Source organism: Paralichthys olivaceus, chromosome 6 (assembly GCF_024713975.1).
Source record: "Paralichthys olivaceus isolate ysfri-2021 chromosome 6, ASM2471397v2, whole genome shotgun sequence".
NCBI lineage: Eukaryota > Metazoa > Chordata > Actinopteri > Pleuronectiformes > Paralichthyidae > Paralichthys > Paralichthys olivaceus.
Window position 1 is genome coordinate 5,018,616 of NC_091098.1, and position 19,707 is coordinate 5,038,322.

Sequence of the window (19,707 nt, forward strand, 5' to 3'; positions counted from 1 at the left end):
TCCAATCTTCTGAAAAAAGCCGTTGTCTGTGGACCTTGCAGGATCGTAATAAACGTGTCCAATTATTTAATTCAGATTGTAATGAAATGAAACTGTGAATGACTAGTCTTCACAATGTGGAGACACATACACCAGAGGCAGAGACGATAGTCAGAGATTATCCTGCAAGTCACGTAAAAGTCGGCTTCCAGCAGTTGTCGGTCACTGCATGTTCATGTGTTTTGGTGTCATAGCTTTGACGTGAGGACTGATGGGAGGTGGTGGGATGCATCGGTTGCATTTCTTCAAAATGTAGCCTGCTCTTGCTAACTCTTCCAGGATTACCGACCCTAGCTTTAACCCGGAATATAAACTGAATCTGTGCGCGCACACAAGAAAAATCTACAATCCATGTTTCTCAATTCACAAACGGCTTAAAAGGTATTTTTTCTAACTATAACAAAGACACAAGACAATGAAGTTCTTTATACATCAACCATAAAATGAATTTATTTTACCAGAGGTCCAAACATATTTCTGTGTTGCCCCAGGATGCATAGAAGATGTCAGTGTGTCATAGGAATCCACTACTACAAACCAGAGTTTACAATCTATATGATCTTTTGTTTGACAATAAAGCCTTGTGTAGCTGTGACGTTACACAATATCAAAATGTGTAACTGGGACAATCTTACAATCTGTAAAGGAAAAGAGTTAGGAGGAAGAAAAGGCAGCTTAAAAAAATAATTCCATCTGGATTTTGAACAAATGTGTTGTTGGAGGTGAATAAAGGAGAGTAAGGCTACTGGTATTGGTTAGTTTGGAGGAAAAACAAACCCTGGGTGTTTTGTGACGTCGTTGTACTTTTCTCTCCAAGCGGAGTTTACAGAGAGAAAAGGAAACGTTCACAAAACCACACTGTCAACATGTACTTTCAGTGAGACTAGTATTCCTTATGTGGTTCTGGTTTGTGCAGTTGGAACTAACTGGGACTCTGCCGGTGGTCTGGTGAGGGCTCCAGCACCTGACCGTAAACACAGCTGAAGGGCTAAATGAAGGTTAATAGAAAAGGAAAAGAGGGGAGCAAGTTAATAGGGAAAAAAGAACCAGGTTTAGTGACGATCTCTGCAACCAAGCTGCTCCTCAGAAAGCTGGACTGCTGCTTTGTTTTCGGATTAGACCATCTACTGCTCTCAGGTGAACGCGTCCCCATCACGACCACAATCAGGAACAGCATCTGCAGCTTTCCAGAACTTTGAGAGATCTACGTTCCATTTAGGAAGGTTTTTAAGTTTCCCCCTTTATAACTGCCCGTCACAGACCACGCAAGGGTGGAGGGTGAGAGTGGTGGTGATGGGGGGAGCAGAATGTTACATTTGACTTTAGAAAAACAAAACTCAGAAATTAGAAGTCCGTATATAAGTCCATGTTTTCTCCTCCCTCAGAAGGGGCAGCAGGTTTCACGTGGCTGCAGTACTGGGCCGCACCAGCAGGGATCGACCGTACACTCTCCGCCCTTCACTTTAGCAGCTGAACGATGACAGCGTTGAGGAGGTTGGCCTGCTGCAGTGTCTGGCTCTCGTCTGACAGCTCCTTGTTGGGGAAGGTGGTCATGAGAACAAACTCCCTGGCGGCCATGGCAGGCCGGGCCGCGACCACAAACTCGCGCACATCAGATACCCTGAGGGACACATCGATACATCATGCAGGGCTCTTATTCCATAGCTACAGTTCAGATTTTAAAAGAACATTTTGTAACTACAACAGCAACTCTGACTCCTTACAATCATATGGAGGTGTGTGCTCAAATTGTGTATAACCTACTATTTGGCATAAAAAATGAAAAACTGAGGTAGATATATTGATGATCGAGATGACTTCTAATATCTCAGGATAAAAAGTGTTGCCATACATGGAGAAGACTCCGACGCAGATGTCAGGGCAGCTTTAGGTGATAAAAACATTGCAGTCCCCGCAGCCGAATTAATACATTACGTCCTGTCCCTGTCTGCTGCACCACCCTTCACCTGAACACTTCAGTCAGAGATTTGGTCAAGTTAAAAACAACAACTGAATCAGGTTCTTGTCATCGACATAACTGTACGTTGTCAGATAACTGAGCAAGAAGGAAATTAGCTGTCAAAGTAAATAGTAACTGGCCAACGGTAATTCAGCTTGCATCTTGCATCTGACAGAGCCTGACATGGCTGGAAACAGCGACATTTACTGTTAAGATATAGTAAAGTATGATTTACTGATTCATACACTTTGCCATTCCTTTGGTTCTTGTTTGTGAGCAGCTGCTACAATGACCCAAGCATAGGTTGATTTCTCTACCTTTACAATCAAACATACATTTAATGCTCGTGGTGTTTTATCAGGGACAGAGCTAATGATGATTTGGGGTTTAAAAAGGGGGAAACACCTGGCAGTCATTTTCAGCTGTCTGAAATAGCACAGTAAACCTGCAGGAACACAAGTATTTGTCACAGTCACCTGTGGGTATGGTTGAACTTTTGGACCAGCCTGCCACCGTCGGCCAGTCGGATCTGAATGTTGGTGACGGGCTGGGAGGGGTCGAGGGCCACTGAGGTGCTGGCTTGGGCCTCATTGGCAACCTGGTCCTGCTGGGGGGTGGCCAGAGCTGAAACCAACTCTGGGGTGGCACTACAGGGGGGGAGAAGATCACACTTGATATTTTGTGGAGCTCTGGTCATGAAGGATCACATTTACTCAAGAGAATCATCTCAGTTTGTCATATTTTTTTAATGTTGTAATTTTGTTTTTAAATTCTCTCCACTGATCATTTTTATCTTGTGGACTTGGTAACTACATTATTAAAAGTGCTATAAAAGTATATTACTCGTCATTTTATTAGTATTACTTTCTTACAAAGAAACACTTGAGCCTTTAATGTTGATATATATATTTCATATAATAATCACATTTAGAGATATGTTGTTTTTTGCTGGACAGTTTTTACAGAAAATGTACAAATTCCAGAAAAAAGTCTCCTGCTGCACTATCGACTGCCAAATTTTTAGTTTACATGACATTTCCCAGGAGCCAAAACCAAAATGTCATATAAACATTTCATGCTTAACAGTTTTCAATGCCTATATGTAATCCTTTTTCACCAGTGGGCTTCCAATATCCCACAGTGACATAAAAAAATGTAATTAAATTAATGCAGGTACAGAGAAATATGAAGTTACCAACTGTAGACTCAAGCTTTAATATAAAAAATATAATAAAATAGGAACTTTGTAAGAAGAAATTTGAATACTGTGTAAGGCCAAGAACAGCTTTCAGTGGTTTTGAAAAGGTTTTCATAATGTGATGATGTGTTCCTGCTTTGAAACTTCAAGTGATTTGGCATGAGCTGCCCTCAAAGATGAATGATCCACTTTGCTGTAAGCAGGAAAAGTAGCTTTGTATTGTATTATTGTATAAGTTGGCTCTCTAATTCTTTAAAATTATCCATGTGCTCAAAGTGAAAGAAGCTGCACAAAGTGGATATTAGATTTGTATTCACTCTATACAAAAAAAGCATGTGCTATTTGAAATGTATTGCTTCTTTATGAGTGCTGTGATATTTTTAGACAGGACAGACAACTCTGATTGAGAGCTGAATGTGCTCCAAGAGTTCGGAGTAAAAATAACAATGTCATCTGGCATTCAAGACCTAGAATTAGGATGATTCATTCCCATGTGGAGCAAGTAAGACTGGTTGAACAGCCTTTACTTACACTGAAATCAGCTGCTGCTTTTAGAACTGTAAAGATATGCAAACCATGTTAAATAGAAAAAAATGACTCAGCAATCTCACCTTCCCAACTTCTGTCCTTCACCTCCAAAGGCCTTGAAAGCCAACTTGGGTTTGCTGAAGTCTTCATCTCTGTGGTCCTCCATGTCCAGGTTGACCTGGCCCCCTCGAGACCGCTGCCTCAACTCCAGTGGGATCTCTCTGCAGGGTGACAACCAACAGGAACAGGGGTTGAATGCTATCAGTGTTGCTAATGTGTGCTGTTCAAGCAGACGATGATTATTGGTCAAATATAGTTGTCAGGACACTTATTGACATAATGCATTACCTAGCCCCCTACCCTAACCTTCGCAGCTAAATGACCAAACCTAACTTAAACCTATTTCTAACCCTCACACCAAGTCTTAACCCTCAAACAACCCATTGAATTTGTGAGGACGTGCCAAAATGTCCTCACAACAATGGTAATGAACCAAAATTAGCCCTCATAACTATAATAGGACGTGCGCATACACACCACAGACATTTTACATTAAAGACATAGTGTGTTCTCTAGGGTCTATGATGACCATGTTTTAACTTAGATTAAGTTGGTAGGATGTTCTCACCCCCTTCTGATTGCCTCGAGGAAGTTGGCATTTCCAGGATCGCTGTAGTTTCTGAGTTCTCCATTATCCAGACTGAAGCCCGTCTTCCACAGTTTGAGCACAACATGTACCTAAAACACACACACACACACACACGTTATTCTAGACAGATATGAGGTAGGAAGCCAGTGTGATAAAGTAAGTAATTAACATTGACCTTAATTGTTGCCCATTTAATGAGTTTGCCCACCTGATTGTAAACATGTAATGAATTATTGTAGAAAAAGAATTTGGTTTCTCTTAAGTTTTAGCCCAGTCTGTAAATAGCTATTGATATTTTAAAACCACAATCTGATTGAAGCCTTTGTAACTAAGAATCATTCAACCTTAAGTACCATTTTAGATGTATATATCATCACCTTCAATGTGGAAGAGAGGAGAGAAACGGATGGCCTTCAGACCATATATTGTAAGTAAGACAGTTTGTATAAATGATTTTTGACATGCAGCGAGGTCAGAGAGTTTTTCTTTTCAACCATGCAAACGATTTTCTACTGATCCACACAACTTGTTCGTACAAGCTGGTTGTTAGTTTCTAGTGTGCACAGCTGCTTTTTCAAAATGTGACATTTCATTTTGACAGACCTTCGATATCTTTCTGAGGGATTTTTGCCATTTTTGAGCCTCATTATCTTTTTCACTTGCATGGTCACCTATTAGAACTTTTAACATATCAATTGTAAGTTCCAAACATAATTGAACACGTGGTTACTAAATGTTTCTTGAGCAGCTGTTGTGGCCGTGCAAGAGAAAAAGATCTCCGACGCAGTTATTTCAACAGTGAAATAAAACCCACTGTTACTGTACATAAAGTAGTATCCATTATTTAATTTCAAATTGAAGAACAAAAAATTTGCAAATGTCTCCAAATAAAGTTTAAACTATTTGAGTTTGTGACTCTGCTCATGTGATGCTCCGAAGCAAACCCATTTAAGCTTGACCTGTTCCCTGAACTCAAATGCCCCAGAAGAGAATAAGACACATGACAATTGAACAGATACTGTAAAGACGTAAGAGTCCCTAAATCACATCAAAATGCTAAAGAGAGAAGAGACCGCAGAGGTGGAGGTTTATCGTCTCTCAAAGGTAGTCTGTAAGATGTGCTGTACAACCAAGTCAAACATAGGGGTGGGTGTTGTTTGGGTTTTCCTGATACCAATGCTAAATCGATTTTATTTTCTTCAAAAAAGCACCTAAAAACATTTTTCCTTGAGCAAATTGGAAGTTGAAATATAACATATTGAATTCTTATAATTTTGAGTATTTTTAAATGTACAAATAGATAAAATTGCTAAACACACCATAATCGCATAATAAATAATAAAAAATAAAAAAATCACATAAAACAACCAGCCCCCATCCAAGAGCATCACCAACACCAGCTCAGCAGGTGTGTGTGTGGGTCCGAACACCTGCCCACCACAGTGCCCCCTTCCCCCTCTACCACAGTGTCAGCTCTTTCCATCCTGGGGAGGGACATTAACAAGCTCTTCAGGACACAGAACCCCCACAAAGCAGCCGGACCTGACTCTGTCTCCCCATCAACGCTGAAACACAGTGCCAATCAGTTGTCTCCAGTGGTCACAGACATTTTTTAACACATCACTGGAGACATGTCAGGTGCCAGCCTGCCATCAAATCCTCCACCATCATTCCTATCCCCCAAAAAACCAAGGACCAGAAGACTTAATGACAACAGACCAATTGCCCTGACTTCTGTGGTAATGACATCACCAACCCCCTCCTAGACCCTCTACAGTTCACTAACAGATCTGTAGACGATGTGGTAAATATTGCTCTCCATCCTCCAGCACCTGGACTCCCTAGGAACCTACGCCAGGATCCTGTTTGTGGACTTCAGCTCTGCATTCAACACCCCAATCCCTGCTCTGCTCCAGGACAAGCTCTCACAGCTGAGCGTTCCTGACTCCATCTGCAGGTGAATCACAGACTTCCTGTCTGATAGGAGGCAGCATGTGAAGCTGGAGAAACATGTCTCTGATCAGGATGACTGTGGACTTCAGGAAAAAGCCAAGTAACTCCCGATCCCTGGACCCGGTGTGGCTCTCCATTGGACACCATGGAGTCATTCCACTTCCTGGGCACCTTCGTGCCAACGACCTGAAGAGGGAGCTGAACATCGACTCCCTCACTAGCAGAGGATGTACTTCCGGGGGCAGTTGAAAAAGTTCAACCTGCCAAAGCCGATGATGGTAAACTTCTAGACTGCCATCATTGAGTCCATCCTCACCTCTTCCATCACCGTGTGGTACACTGCTGATACTGACAAGGACCGGGGCCAGACTGCAGCGCATCATTCGCTCCGCTGAGAAGGTGATCAGCTGCAACCAGCCCTCTCTCCAGGAACTGTATGTCTCCAAAATTCTGAGGAGTGCAGGTAAGATTGTGGCCGACCCCTTCCACATTAGACACAAACTTGTACAACCACTTCCCTCTGGCAGGATTCTGTGGGCCATCAAGACCAAAACCTCACGCCACAAAAGCATTTTTTTCCGGATTGCTACTGCACTGATACCCCTGAACTGCACTGATACCCCTGCCTGTGACATTTTGACTTCCCGTGGCAAATAACACACTAATGGTACATATTGCACAATCCCTCTTCTGGTACTTATAATAATATGTAATATTGTTGTTTTTTATATAAAATTTTTGTTTCCTATTTATATTTTTGGATATTTATACCTGCACAAACAAAGCAGTTTCCTTGGTATGTGTAAACCTGATTCTGATTCTAAAAACTAAATCTGACCCAAATACAATTATTTAATGACAGTTTCACTGCTAAATACAGCAAAATACTCCAACTCCGAACTTTTCATCAATCATCTCCCCTCAACCGGGTTGCAGTTAATGTGCTTGCAGGGCTCAAAACTTACTTTTAACATTGGTTGCACAGGCGCGCCTAACTTATTAATTTAGGTGCACAAGCACATAATGTAGGTGCATTATTAAAAATATTAAGGTAGGCCTGTCACGATAGCAAATTTTGTTGGAAGATATGTTGTCCAAGAAATTATGACAATAAATTATATTTTTGTCATTGTGAAACCATTCAACTACTGGTAAAATTATATCGCATAATCATGCAAGTTCACCTTTTCGTAATAAAGTTAATTCTAAAGAATGATCAATCTGAGATTTTAATTGGAGTTAAACATATTAAAATATCCAAAATAAATAAAACATAAACCAGACCATCAAAACAATAAATAAAATGGACTCTCTAGCTCTGTTAAGACACATTGCTCTTAAATAAATACTAACCATTTTGCACATGATATATGTTACCAGCTCAGTCAACGGAATGGTTTTGATTTATATGAGTTTTTAGCTTTATATTGTATTAGGTTAATATTCCAGCGTTTCTTCTAGAATTGTGTTTGTGTCTGCTCATCTGTCGCTCTTCACCGCGACAATCATATTTATTTAGCTATTAATAAATGGTGTTGCATCATGAATCTGGATCGTTCTGGTAAATAACACTGATGTCCTTGCTGTGCGTGTCTCGTCTTGTGTGTAGCAGAGAGTTAGTACAAAATGTTGACATCAAACAAACCCAAAGTAAGCGAGGAAGTGACACTACTCACTCATATATAGACACACCAGCTAAATGTTTGGTGCACTGGTCCAACCAAGGAAAATATTTAGTCTTTTATTTTGGATTTTTGTTTGCATGTGCACTTTGGCTTGGAATGGGGTCACACAAGCATTCAAAGACGGAGCATCCCTCTGCTTTCAAATGTATCACCAGGTGCTCCATTACATTTGTCATGGTCCTGCCTTTACATGGAATTGTTTTCAAACATTTGCTGCACCTGGTGTCGGAATCATTTGACTTGAAGCACAGGCACACCTTCGACGATTTAGCTTTAAGCATTTTGTTGTTGTGTCAACTACTAGCTAATTGTACGCTAACATTATGTGCTGCCAGAGCCATGGAGAGTGTGAAGCTTCCAGAGTTAAGTGTAATGTTAACTAGCCACATGTGGTGATGTATTTTGTTGCCAGTAAACAGGCAACTTCACTACAGAGCTCAGGTACCAAAGTGAGGCACTGAAATCAGCATTGTTGTTTGGTCCAGTAGGTAACCTCCATGTAAGAACTGGTGCCTGACACTAACCATTGGTGTCTCATAGTGCCAAAGGTAACTGACAACAAAACAAAAAAAAACTCAGTCCATTAGGATGTATACTCACATCCTGCTGGTTGCTGGAGGCACGTCTCTCTCCAGCCACATAGGCGGACTCCTCCTCAGGAGCTGCTCCTAGCCTGTAACCTCCACCCAAAAAGGCCTGGGTGATGAGAGGTGATAATAAGACACAAAGGGATTGGATCACCAAGAAAAAGGAGAATTATAAACAAAAAAGACAGTCATAAAATCGAGCTTTCTCTTACCTTGGCTTTACTGGTTTCTCCTGGACCTCTCCCGCTCCGGTCCAGGGGCACGGCTCCATGTTCTCTGGCTCCTTTGAACAGATCCTCCACCACCTCATTGGAGCTCTTCTTCTTGGGAGGCCCAACGATCTGCTGTCCACTGCGCTCTGATCCCCCTGCAAAAAACCTGGAGGGGGACATAGAAAGGTGAATCAAGACAGAAGGGAATTCTTCTACAGAACACGTAACAGAGTAGAGGAAAAATAAGTAAAATGAATGATCAACTAAGTCAAATAAGTAATAGATAGATCTATGTGGAATGCATAGTGCTGTGGGTTGTCATGCCTGTGTGACTGGAGCACGACCAATATGGTTACTTGGGGGCTGGTGCTAATACCGATATTAGAGAGACCATGATTAAACAAGATTATCATCATCAAAGCTTTATGACAAAGAAATATATTTTCTTTTTCTCTGTGTCTCTATCATTTGCACGACACGCTGCACCAACCGCCTAACCCCACCATCTCATCCGGCTCTCCATACATTACAGATTCTGTTGTTTTTTTACCCAGTCTGAGTTTAAACATGTGTCCGAACACACTGTTTGTGTGTTAGAGTCTTAGAGAGACAGACAGAGATATCATATCATTGACGAAACCTGTCAATGATATGAATATCTTTCCTTTTTTATCTAAGGGAGCAGGGCTTCATATGATTGGCAAAATATGTTGTCTTGCAGAGCGTGAAGGCAACACAAATTTTCGATATATCGTGCAGTTCTAATGTAAATTATGTATAATTGATTCTAAATAAAACAATGAGTTCAGCTTGCTCAGGGACTGCAATGTAAACCATTACCAAACCATTAGCAACATCACACAGTCCCTTAACAGCCAGTCCACTGCACTGCTCCAGCATCACAATCTGCTGATGCAGCAGAAAAACCGTGAACGACCTGTCCACAGTGAATGAGGTGAAACCTAAAATAGTTTGGTGCATTCTGGACTAACACCCGCTGAGTGAGACTTTCTACCATACAAACACTGTGGATGTAGAGCGCAGACAGACAATTCATGAGACAAAGAACTTTGTCCCAACGAGAGAGCTACTGATACTACACACACTGAGCAGTCATTTTATTTATCTGTTTGTCCCTGCGTCTATATCAATCACTGATCCCTGAGGTTGACACTCAATCTCTACCAGGACCATGAAGGTTCTTCGTTAACATTTCTAATACCATGATTTGTGAGTTTCTTGAGGAGGAAAGCACAAATATCTCCTGTGTGGCGATCAAAAAAAAAGTCATGGCAGAAAAACATCTTGTGCTTTATCATGTACTGTCACTGTTAAAGTGAAGACTACTGAAATGACGCTGGGGCTTTAACTCACCTTTGACCTTCCTCCTCGTCACTTTCCTCCTCTGCCTCATGCATCAGATCTCTGAAGGACGTCACTCTGGGCTGCGAGCTGATATTAAAGAAAAACATGGGGTTCATGCATTGAATTGAATGTCATTAAATTATACAGATGATTAAGAGTGAGCCAGGTCTTTGTACCGATGTGGATACCGTGGCAGAGAAATAATAAAAGACAATACAAACACACCTTGGACCAGCAGAACGGGAGACCGAGGAGCCTCCCTCAGGTTGAGGGAGCGTCACTATGTCGTCATCAGCTCCATCCTCAAAGAAACTGGCGAGTGCGAGCTGTGAAGAGGCAAAGGTAACAAGTCAACAGATGCATTCCACTTAACGTGGCTCTGCTCAGCGCAACTTAACATGATGCACACTGATCTTAACACAGGGCATGCTGGTTAGAGGAGCAGTTATTATCCTCCTGCTGCAGCACCTGGAAATCTCCTCTCTGATGACACAACTTTGTTGGTATTGGCTGAGGACTTCACTGACATGCATGACAGTGAGTTTTTATTCTAAGTATTGAGATCCATTACCAGCCATTTGTTTCTCTCCAGACGAGATGTATTCAATCTTGTACTGGTATTTTTTTACTGTAGTTTAAATTTTCAGCTTTAAAAACATTTTAGCTCAAGAGCTTGTTGGTGCAAAATAAGTAATGATCTTGTAGGTTGTATTTTATCATTTGAATCTTATTCTGATGTGTTTTTAAACATATATCAGAACCTAGAATCTAAATTGTATGAATTTCCTTACCCTAGAACGGGCCGTTCAAATTTAAATACTTTATATTTACATGGAGGGGTCCTCTCTACGGAGGCCGCCATGTTTTTTACAGTAGCCCAAACTGGACAAACTAAACACCTTTTGAGTTTTTATGACAACTGAAGCTACCACAGGTTCTCTCTCATGTTTGGAAGGAGAGGGTGAGGTGAGGGGTGTTCATCTGCATCATGAAACTTCACCACTAGATGTCACTAAATTCTATTTTTACTCTGAAGTCTTTGGTTCACAATGAAACAGAAATAAATAAACATGTTCTCTCTCTAACAGTGTTCCTCTGGCAGATATGACTGAATTTTGCCTCATATAGGTTTTCATGAAACAAGTCTCTGATTTAGATGAGACGTGTTGTCGACTCACTGACGCTAAAGGAAGTAGATTTTGTCCGACTTGTGTGTTTTCAGTCCTCTCCTGCAGCCGCAGTCTGAGAAAGTCCAGCTCAAACACATCACACATCATCATCATCCTGACATCACACCGACTGTCTAACAAGTGACACGTGTGATCACCTCAGTAACAGGACTGTGTGTACCGTCTGTTCCCTACAGGGCTGATGTTTACAACATGGCACCGCAGCTGATTCGTGTACTTTCTCTTTCTAACAGAAGAGAAAACGAATCACACCAGTCATTGGGTTTCATTCTCTATGTATCTAACTCACAGTAGAATTACAGCAAGAGTGGCCAAGTGTCCGACTTCATTTCTCCTGCCCACAGACACTCATTTCAACAGTAACGTTTGCTAACCGGAGTTGTTAGCTAGGTTAAACCAACATAAACTCAGGCTAACGCTAGCTAGCACGACTCAATGGACGCAGTCTAGTGTTAGCCGCACTTAATGGCAGCTAATGTTGAATGAGGCGACAGGGCAGGGACCTCTTGGAACTAAGAGCGTGTCGGCTGCCGAGCAGCGCAGCGGCCGTGTTGTCGGTGACAGAAAGCGGTCGGGCCATTGTCAAAGGGTGACTTGCACAAATTACCGGCAACACGGGTTAGCGTTAGCCGGCGAGCTATCCGTCTGACACATGACATGTTGCCGCCGTTTCCTCGGGACTGGCCGCGGAACGCTCCGCCGCAGCTCGGAGGAAAGGCACATAGAGGACGCACCTGCAGGTTCCAGCCGGCGGACTCCAGGAAAAAGCGGGCCCTCTCCTCGTCCACATCGGTCACAGCGACGAACTCCCTCACGGACTCCTCTTGGCTCGCCATTTTGATTTGCTCCTCCGCCGACTCGTCCGGCTCCACCTGAGGAAACAAAGCAACAGATGATGGTTCCTATGTGGTTTCACAGCAGGAACCAAAGTCACAGAGGCGTAGACACACATAGAAAGTATAATAACACGACTGACGTGTGGATCGAACGCGTGTTTGTCGTTTTTATAAGAATATTGGGGATTAGCTATTTTAATGGTCTAAAGTTTATCACGTTCACGATTTGTGGCGCTGTTATTGTTTTGACCGCTAGGTGGCAGTCTATCCACGGGTCACAGAAGAAGTCCTGATCATTGTCTGTGTAGAACAAAGGATCTGAAGCGTTGATCATAGAAGAGGTGCATGAGAGTTTAAAGTCTATGTTTGATAAAACAAACTGAGCAGCACTAAAAAAAATAATGCTCATAATAGGAATGGTGCAGGCAGGGTGGCACGGTGGTGTGGTAAGCACTGTTAGGTCAGCCATAAGGTTTGAACCCCAGTTCACCCAGGGTCTTTCTGTGTGGGGTTCATCTCCTTCTTTTGCCTGGTTCTCTCCAGGTCGTCCTGCTTCTTACCAGAGTCCAAAAACATCAGGGAACAATTAACTACAGTTAATTGTTTTCTTTAAATTAACCGTAGGTGTGAGTGTAAAGAGTTGTTGGCCTTGTGATATGCTGACGACCTGTCCGCGTACCCTACCTCACGCCCAATGTCAGCTCAAGCTCACCTGCAACCCTCAAATGGATAAGCTGTACTGATTTACAGATGGTTGATGGTGATGAGGTATGTGTTTTGTGACGATTGAGTTGCATGTTTTAGGGTTGTAGGTATTTTGTGATTGTAAATGTATTAATACAGGCAGAGTCTGGACTGTGGAGCTTATCAGGGGGTGTCCCATTTCCACCCATCCTATATTTGTTTGCAGGACCTTACTTGTACTTTAGTCTGATCTGTGAAAGAACTGAAATGGGACATCTTAGTAATAAACCGCAGAGCTTCTAATAGAGCAGTCAGATCATTTACGTCTTATCTTAATTTTCTTGTCAGCCCCAGTCTTAAGTTTGTCTCTTTGTGCAAGTCCACAGTGCAACACCTCTGTCAAAACTGTTCCAGTAAACACCTGCCTCTGATGTCAGTGCCACAAACAGATGGAGAGAGCATTGCCATGGGAGATACCCTGGTTCCCAAGTTGTGATAGCAGGTTGGTCAGATGGCACAAAGCAATAAGCACTAAACAGATTGGGAGCGTCTTAATTGTTTCTGGTGGGAAACAGGTCCATGGAGTTTCATGCATTCAGTGTTGGTTGTTTGATCTTTGAGGCTAATTAATCTGCAGCAGAGTGCGAAAACCATGTTGTCACATCACCTCATGGAGCCCAACCCCCATTTCTCCTCAGATGCACACAAAGAACAAAAATAAAGTCAGATGAAAACGCAGTGCAAAACACTGAGGAGGTTTAAGCAGCAGCGATTTTACAAGTTATTGTTTCCCCTTTGGATGTTTTAAGCTTCAGGGTCTGTGAGATGAGGCAACAGCAGCCAAAATCAGGGCAAGAGAGGGAAAGACACCAGGAAGACATTGGAACGAAGAGAAAGCTGCAACCACAGACTGAAGCATTGAGAGTAAGAAGAAGTGTGCAAGAGAAACTGAGAAAGAAACCAGACAAATAAAGCACGACAGACAACAGGGATTAATCACACATTGGTGTTGTGTAACTATACCTGACACTGATCACACCAGGTTAGGAGAGTCTGAGTCAGCCATAACCAAGGTGACAGGTTGACAGCTGTGGATGTCGCCCTAGGAAAGCCTCGAGGGCATGTTTGTGTTCATGTATGTGATTTATCTTCCCTTAAGGCTTAAGGCAAGATATTTCTGGTTATTTAAGTTGTTTGAGACCAAAAATCAAGCTTTTTGTATAAACATAAAGCAACGATACTTTAAATTGAATACTTCCCCACAAATGTTTTTCTGAGAAATACACCTTTTCACTTTCTTGTTGAGATTTAGATGAAAAAGTCTATACCATTCTCATGTCTACATGTAAAATATGAAGCTAAAACTGGGAGTTGATAAGCATAAATTAGCATAAAGACAATGTGTGGGCAAACTGGTAGCCTTGCTCTATCTGTACGAGCTCAATTGGGGTATGTGCCCAGCGAGCTTCTTCCATCAGAATGAATGAGACTTCATCTTTGAATTCTCCTGAATCCTCACTCACAACAAGTTTTGTCTCAAGTCAGGGGTCTTCAAGGCCCACAAAGGAGGCGGTCCTTGTGGGCTGCATAGAACGTGAAGGCTAAACCAAAGTGAGACTGTCTGGTCCACAGGGGCTTTCCGTCATCCGGGTCACCAGCTCGTCAAGAAAGTTTTAATTAAAGTTTTTCAAACGTTTTTTTAGCATATATATATATATATATATATATCCACTGCTGTTCTGTTGAATTGAGGCATTGGAGCCTTCATTTTTTCAAGGATGGTAGAAAGCATTTTTTCAGTCACATTTGATGGAGCCTTCGAAATGTGACAACCAGTAGCTGCGACACAATCTGTCTTCAAATGCAGCCTCAGAAGGATTCAGCCCCTGAATTGAGACACAGCTACATTCACCCTACTAATCTTAGGGAGATGAATTAATGTCTGCAAGAACATCTCTAAATGAACTTTAGGTATTGTTAAGCATATATTTCAGAATTTGAGTGAGCCAGGCTAGCTGTTTCCCACCACCTCTAGCCTTTATGCTAAGCTGATGAAATAAATATCTTTACCAACATATTGAGCTATTGATTTAAAAATATAATGTTGTGCATACAAGGTGTAAAATACAGATTGATCAACCCAAAAAATAGTTCCTATTAAGTTACCCTGTAGTTTTTATATACAAATCCCCACTCATCATTATGGCTAAATATTTTTGCAATATTGTTTGAGTTTCCCGAATATCTGACCTCTTGCACTCTACCATCTGAGGAGAAAGACATTCCTGTTGTGAGATACCTCACGCAGCCAAGCAGGGTAATTTAACCTTGAGCTACCTGCAGGTCAATAACCAACAGAGCCTTGTGAAAGATGGTTAAAACAACAGCTTGTTAAAGTGAACATGTTGTACCGAGCATGATTAGGACAAGCATCCATAAACCCTGACCATCCCTCCATATCTGTGTACCCCACCTCTCTAAATCACATACGCACAAGTTGTGAAATAATCTTGCTCTTCTTTCCTTCCCTGGCAGCGCCATGTCGTAAAGAGAACCACAGCATTGTTTATGTCTCATCACCCTAACCCGATCTCAACCTGGTTCAGGAAAACACCGAACATTTTGACGGAAATGTACTTTGGAATATTATGTTATGGGAATCATAAGGAAGTGAGGGCACATTAAAATCCGATCTCTTATCTCTTGTTAAATTAAATATGGGAATTTCTGATCTGATCTGAACAGCAAGCAAATGTACATCAAGTATAGTCGGTCAAATAAAACTGATTTCCTTATACTTACCTTTCCTGTTGCCTCATAGACTTATTGTTGATAACTATATTAGTATATTTTGCTCTCCCCACCTCTTGTTCACTCTCCTCCCCCTGCAGGAGTGTCAAGCAGAACAATATATCTCCCTCGCCTTTAGACAGTAGCTAATAGTGGCAACGTTTTGTGAGGGGTCAAGGCCTTGTGTTAAGTTAACTGCCCTGCTAAAGGTCAACAGTCACAAACCATTGGTTCTTCAAAGTGGGAATCTGAAAACAAGACTGCACATGATGTATGAGCAGCCAGAATGCAGGGGGGGATTCTGGGCTACACGTGTAACAGAAAAAAAAACATGTTTGGCAATAACACCTTATCCAATCAGTTATATTTACCATGAACTCTAGTACCCTGTTTTGTTTTCCTTGGAACATGATGAACTATTCTTTACTAGTGCACTCTGTTCTAAACCTGCCTGTTCTCTTGTCCTGTGTTAAAGCTCTGGAGCTACTTCAGAATTATTCCTTGTCATTAGTGAGTTCACCTCAAACAGTTCTACAATATACTGTCACTTTCTATTGTTTGTGTGCACAGCTTTTTATAAACAGTCTATGGTGCAGAGTGAAGCTAGAAAACTTTGTGTTCATCCTACCTAGTTTGTCTGCAATTACGATTTTATCGTCAATGTTATTCATAAAATGAAACTGAAACTGTGGTTTATGTATAAGTTTAAATGACTTATCTGGTGTTGTTTTTTCATACATTACATGTTGGCTATTTCACAAGTCTGCAAACGACACCGTCTTCAGAACCAAGTTCACAACAAAATAAAAACTCTGTAATCCTGCTCATTATAAAGGATTGCAGCAACAAAATGAATGTTTTGCAACAGGAATGGATTCTGTGAATGTTGTTTCAATAGCTGTGTTCGCATCACAGTCTGATATGGTGAATTAAAAATAATCTAATTATCAAAAGGATCTGGTGACTATTCTGACCGTGGTTTTTACCCAGCTGTCTACAACAGATGTAGTTTATTAAAAGACATGGAAGAAGACATGGTCAACTCAGTCCACCGTCTGAAGACACACTGCCTCGCCCCCACTGACTGCTACAGGTTATTGGTCGTATGTTTATTCAATTTGTATTGATGTTGAACGTATCACATGTTCAAATAGCACAAAATTCAACTGTGCACTTCTTTGGCCCATTAACAATACTTATGTTAAGCAAGTCAGTTCCCGAGGTATGCGTTTCACAGACAGACACTTAACACTCCTCATCCACACAACACATTTATTCATTCACTGCAGTTTTTTTTATGTTTGTGGAATAAGAAGTAAGATTAGTGGATCATCGTATTCATTTAGTTTACCCCAGAATGTGTAGCCAACAGGCTGTTATTATCTCTTTAGTAAGGAGACAGAGGAGTCTGTCTGTATCAGTGTCATTTAGTCCGTTGAAACCATTTACATTGTTACACTGGTATTTCCCTTTAGGAGACATTTTTGACCACCAGACACCATCATTGAAGTCCAGGTGAAGTCAGCTGCCCCGGGGGGGTCACTGTCACTGTGGGGCTTTGTTCTCACCCATCAAGAGCTCAACCATAATTACAAACTTTCAAATCTTTCTCTTGGGGTCTGGCTGATGTAATACACCAGGGACATACCTTACATCATTCTATAATGTGTTAAATATGTGGAGAATTAGGGAGTAAGGGGCCCAAGAAAAAGCTTTTGCGATGTTTCACCATTCATGAGATGCAATAGACTAATACCATCTACAATAACAAATTTACTTTCAGAACATTTAGCTATAAAGTCATGGAAACAGGTTAGAAATAGAATGAAAGACAGTTCACAAGTGATTATTGTGTGACATTGAGTCCTGATGCCTGAACAGAAACATAGGCTTGACATAGATTAGCTGCAGCAAGTTGTATGATCTTAAAACTTGATGACATCAACCTACAGTGGTAGATAAGTGCTAATACTCAAAGCAAAAGCATTCAAGTATTTATATACTTGATGCCCTCAAAATTTCTGGTGGAACTTTAAGCCTTGGTAAAGAAATCTCTTGGTCAGTTGACCACAACTGTTGGACACTTTGCTGGGACCAGACAAGTTACCCACAAGATGGCTGTTACAGTTATAACTTTGGAGATTGGAGAAAAAAACAGCAGTGGTTCAAGGATTTTTCTAGATTATCAGAGGCCACAATTTACGCAGGGGGGCCAATTATATGTCCAACACCCATGAACAATTTCTGATTCAGTAAGGTGCACATTTGAGCCATTCCTTATTTACTGTTCTTTATAGTTTTGAGCAAATAAATACATTTATTGGGGTACAGTGAAGTATCATTAAAATGAAGCATGTAAAGACATGCCTAGACTTGAATGTACTTACTTTCCACAACTGTGAAAATCTTAGAGATCATAGAGAAGTAACACAACGCTGCTGTAGGCAACGATATCTGTATTTTCAATCACTACTTACCCTTGAGTGATGTGAGGCGGGGTGGTAACCAGACAACATCATCTCTAGCTGTGGTTCAGCCCATGAAGCTGTACAATGTGAAGAAGAGAAACAATCTGGTATCAACAGGAAGAAGGGAAGAGGAAGGGGCTCATTATCTCTGTAGCCATTATGCTGTTGAGATAGCTCATTAGGTTCTTCTGCATCTCACAGGGTGCTTCTCTGCACGTACGAATACTCAAAATCTGTCTCTCGCCAAAGAGCCAGCTCAGTGTTTTTTTATCTCCATGGCAGCAGACAATCACTTGATACAGTTGGCACAACCGGGTCTGCAGAGTGGAGCCACTGACCTACATATTACAAGAGTTTGAACCATGCTGGATGTAACAGTCTGCATAATGTAGCAGATCACAGAGTGTATAGATCATCGTATAGCAGCACTGAGGTTACTCTGATATTGGCTGCAGGCTGAGCAACGTTGTGAAGGGGGCAATTGAAGAGGATCCAATCCATTCTCTTATTACCCCAGCAGGCAGCGATAAATCTGGACACAACCCTCTCCTCTCTCATCTGCCAGAGAGAGATTTACTACAACCAGCGTGCTGTCTCCCCCTTCCTCCCCATCGTCTCTCCCCCTTCCTTTATTTTCACACCTTTGTCTCTTCCTTTCTTGTTTCCCCCATTTCCTGCCCCTTTTCCTTATTACATTTCCTCTTTTTACTTTGTACGTTTTCTCCCTCCACATCAGTGTCACCAAAGGTCAAGCGCCCACCACTCCCACATTGTAACACACTGACACAGCAGTGTGCAAGTTTTAATTAAACCCACAGTGATTTACAGCTGACACACTTTTATAGTAGGATTTGCTATCTTGAGCACTTTCAAGTCTAATTTTAGGCAACGTGGATACAGAGTCAATCTATGTAATTAGTGTCTGATTGACTTGTTCGTAGAAAACAAGTGTTTGTCTAAATTAGTTCATCATATTCGATCTAAGAATATTTCAATTTAATTTGCAATAATTACTTAATGTGACTTCATGAGATGAGGGAAGTGCATTATAATTAATACTCAACATTTGAGACAACATCATTATTTGTTGTTGTTGTATAAAGCAACAGATTATATATGGAATACACAAAAAAACAGAAACCCCCCATTTGCTCCTTATGTCACAAGAGTTTCATTATCTTTCGTATGTTCAACACATACAGATATACAGTATACATATATGTATACTACTGTCATGAAGTGTATATGTTTCACAAATTCAAGCATTGTCTTAATAAGGGGACATTTGTCTTTCACCCTAAGTTCTATGTTTGATTCTGAGGACATCCTTCAGAGTTCATGTCTGAAAACAACTTAAAGGGATAGTGCATCGAAAAATAAAAATTCACCCATTATCTACTCACAACTATGCCGATGTAGGGGTGGGTGAAGTGTTTGAGTCCATAAAATACTTTAAGAGTTTCAAGGGTGTACCTCTTCTTCAGAAAAAAACAGAAAAAAACAATAACATGACACCGTTTCAAGTCAAATATGAATGTTGGGGCTTCCGGACACTATGAAGAT

General features: G+C 41.3%; 1 protein-coding gene across 1 annotated transcript; it reads right to left on the bottom strand.

The window, feature by feature from the left end:
* Positions 1–460: 460 nt before the first annotated feature.
* Positions 461–18,210, bottom strand: nsfl1c (NSFL1 (p97) cofactor (p47)). The gene is made up of 10 exons (XM_020089413.2): positions 18,154–18,210; positions 12,101–12,238; positions 10,402–10,502; positions 10,186–10,263; positions 8,812–8,977; positions 8,613–8,708; positions 4,354–4,463; positions 3,809–3,946; positions 2,476–2,646; positions 461–1,660 (listed from the first exon to the last, which is right to left on the bottom strand). Exons 1-10 carry the CDS (start codon positions 18,193–18,195, stop codon positions 1,498–1,500), a joined length of 1,203 nt encoding a protein of 400 aa, XP_019944972.2. The 5' UTR covers positions 18,196–18,210; the 3' UTR covers positions 461–1,497.
* Positions 18,211–19,707: the final 1,497 nt, after the last annotated feature.

What these genes read in the sequence shown, in the direction of transcription:
- nsfl1c (XM_020089413.2), bottom strand. Translation starts at nt 18,195, where the DNA reads ATGATGTTGTCTGGTTACCACCCCGCCTCACATCACTCAAGG. An exon ending in GAGAAACCAGTAAAGCCAAG is followed by an intron (nt 8,709 to 8,811) that starts GTAAGAGAAAGC and finishes CTCATCACCCAG; the next exon opens with GCCTTTTTGGGTGGAGGTTA. An exon ending in AAGTTCAACCATACCCACAG is followed by an intron (nt 1,661 to 2,475) that starts GTGACTGTGACA and finishes TGTGTCCCTCAG; the next exon opens with GGTATCTGATGTGCGCGAGT.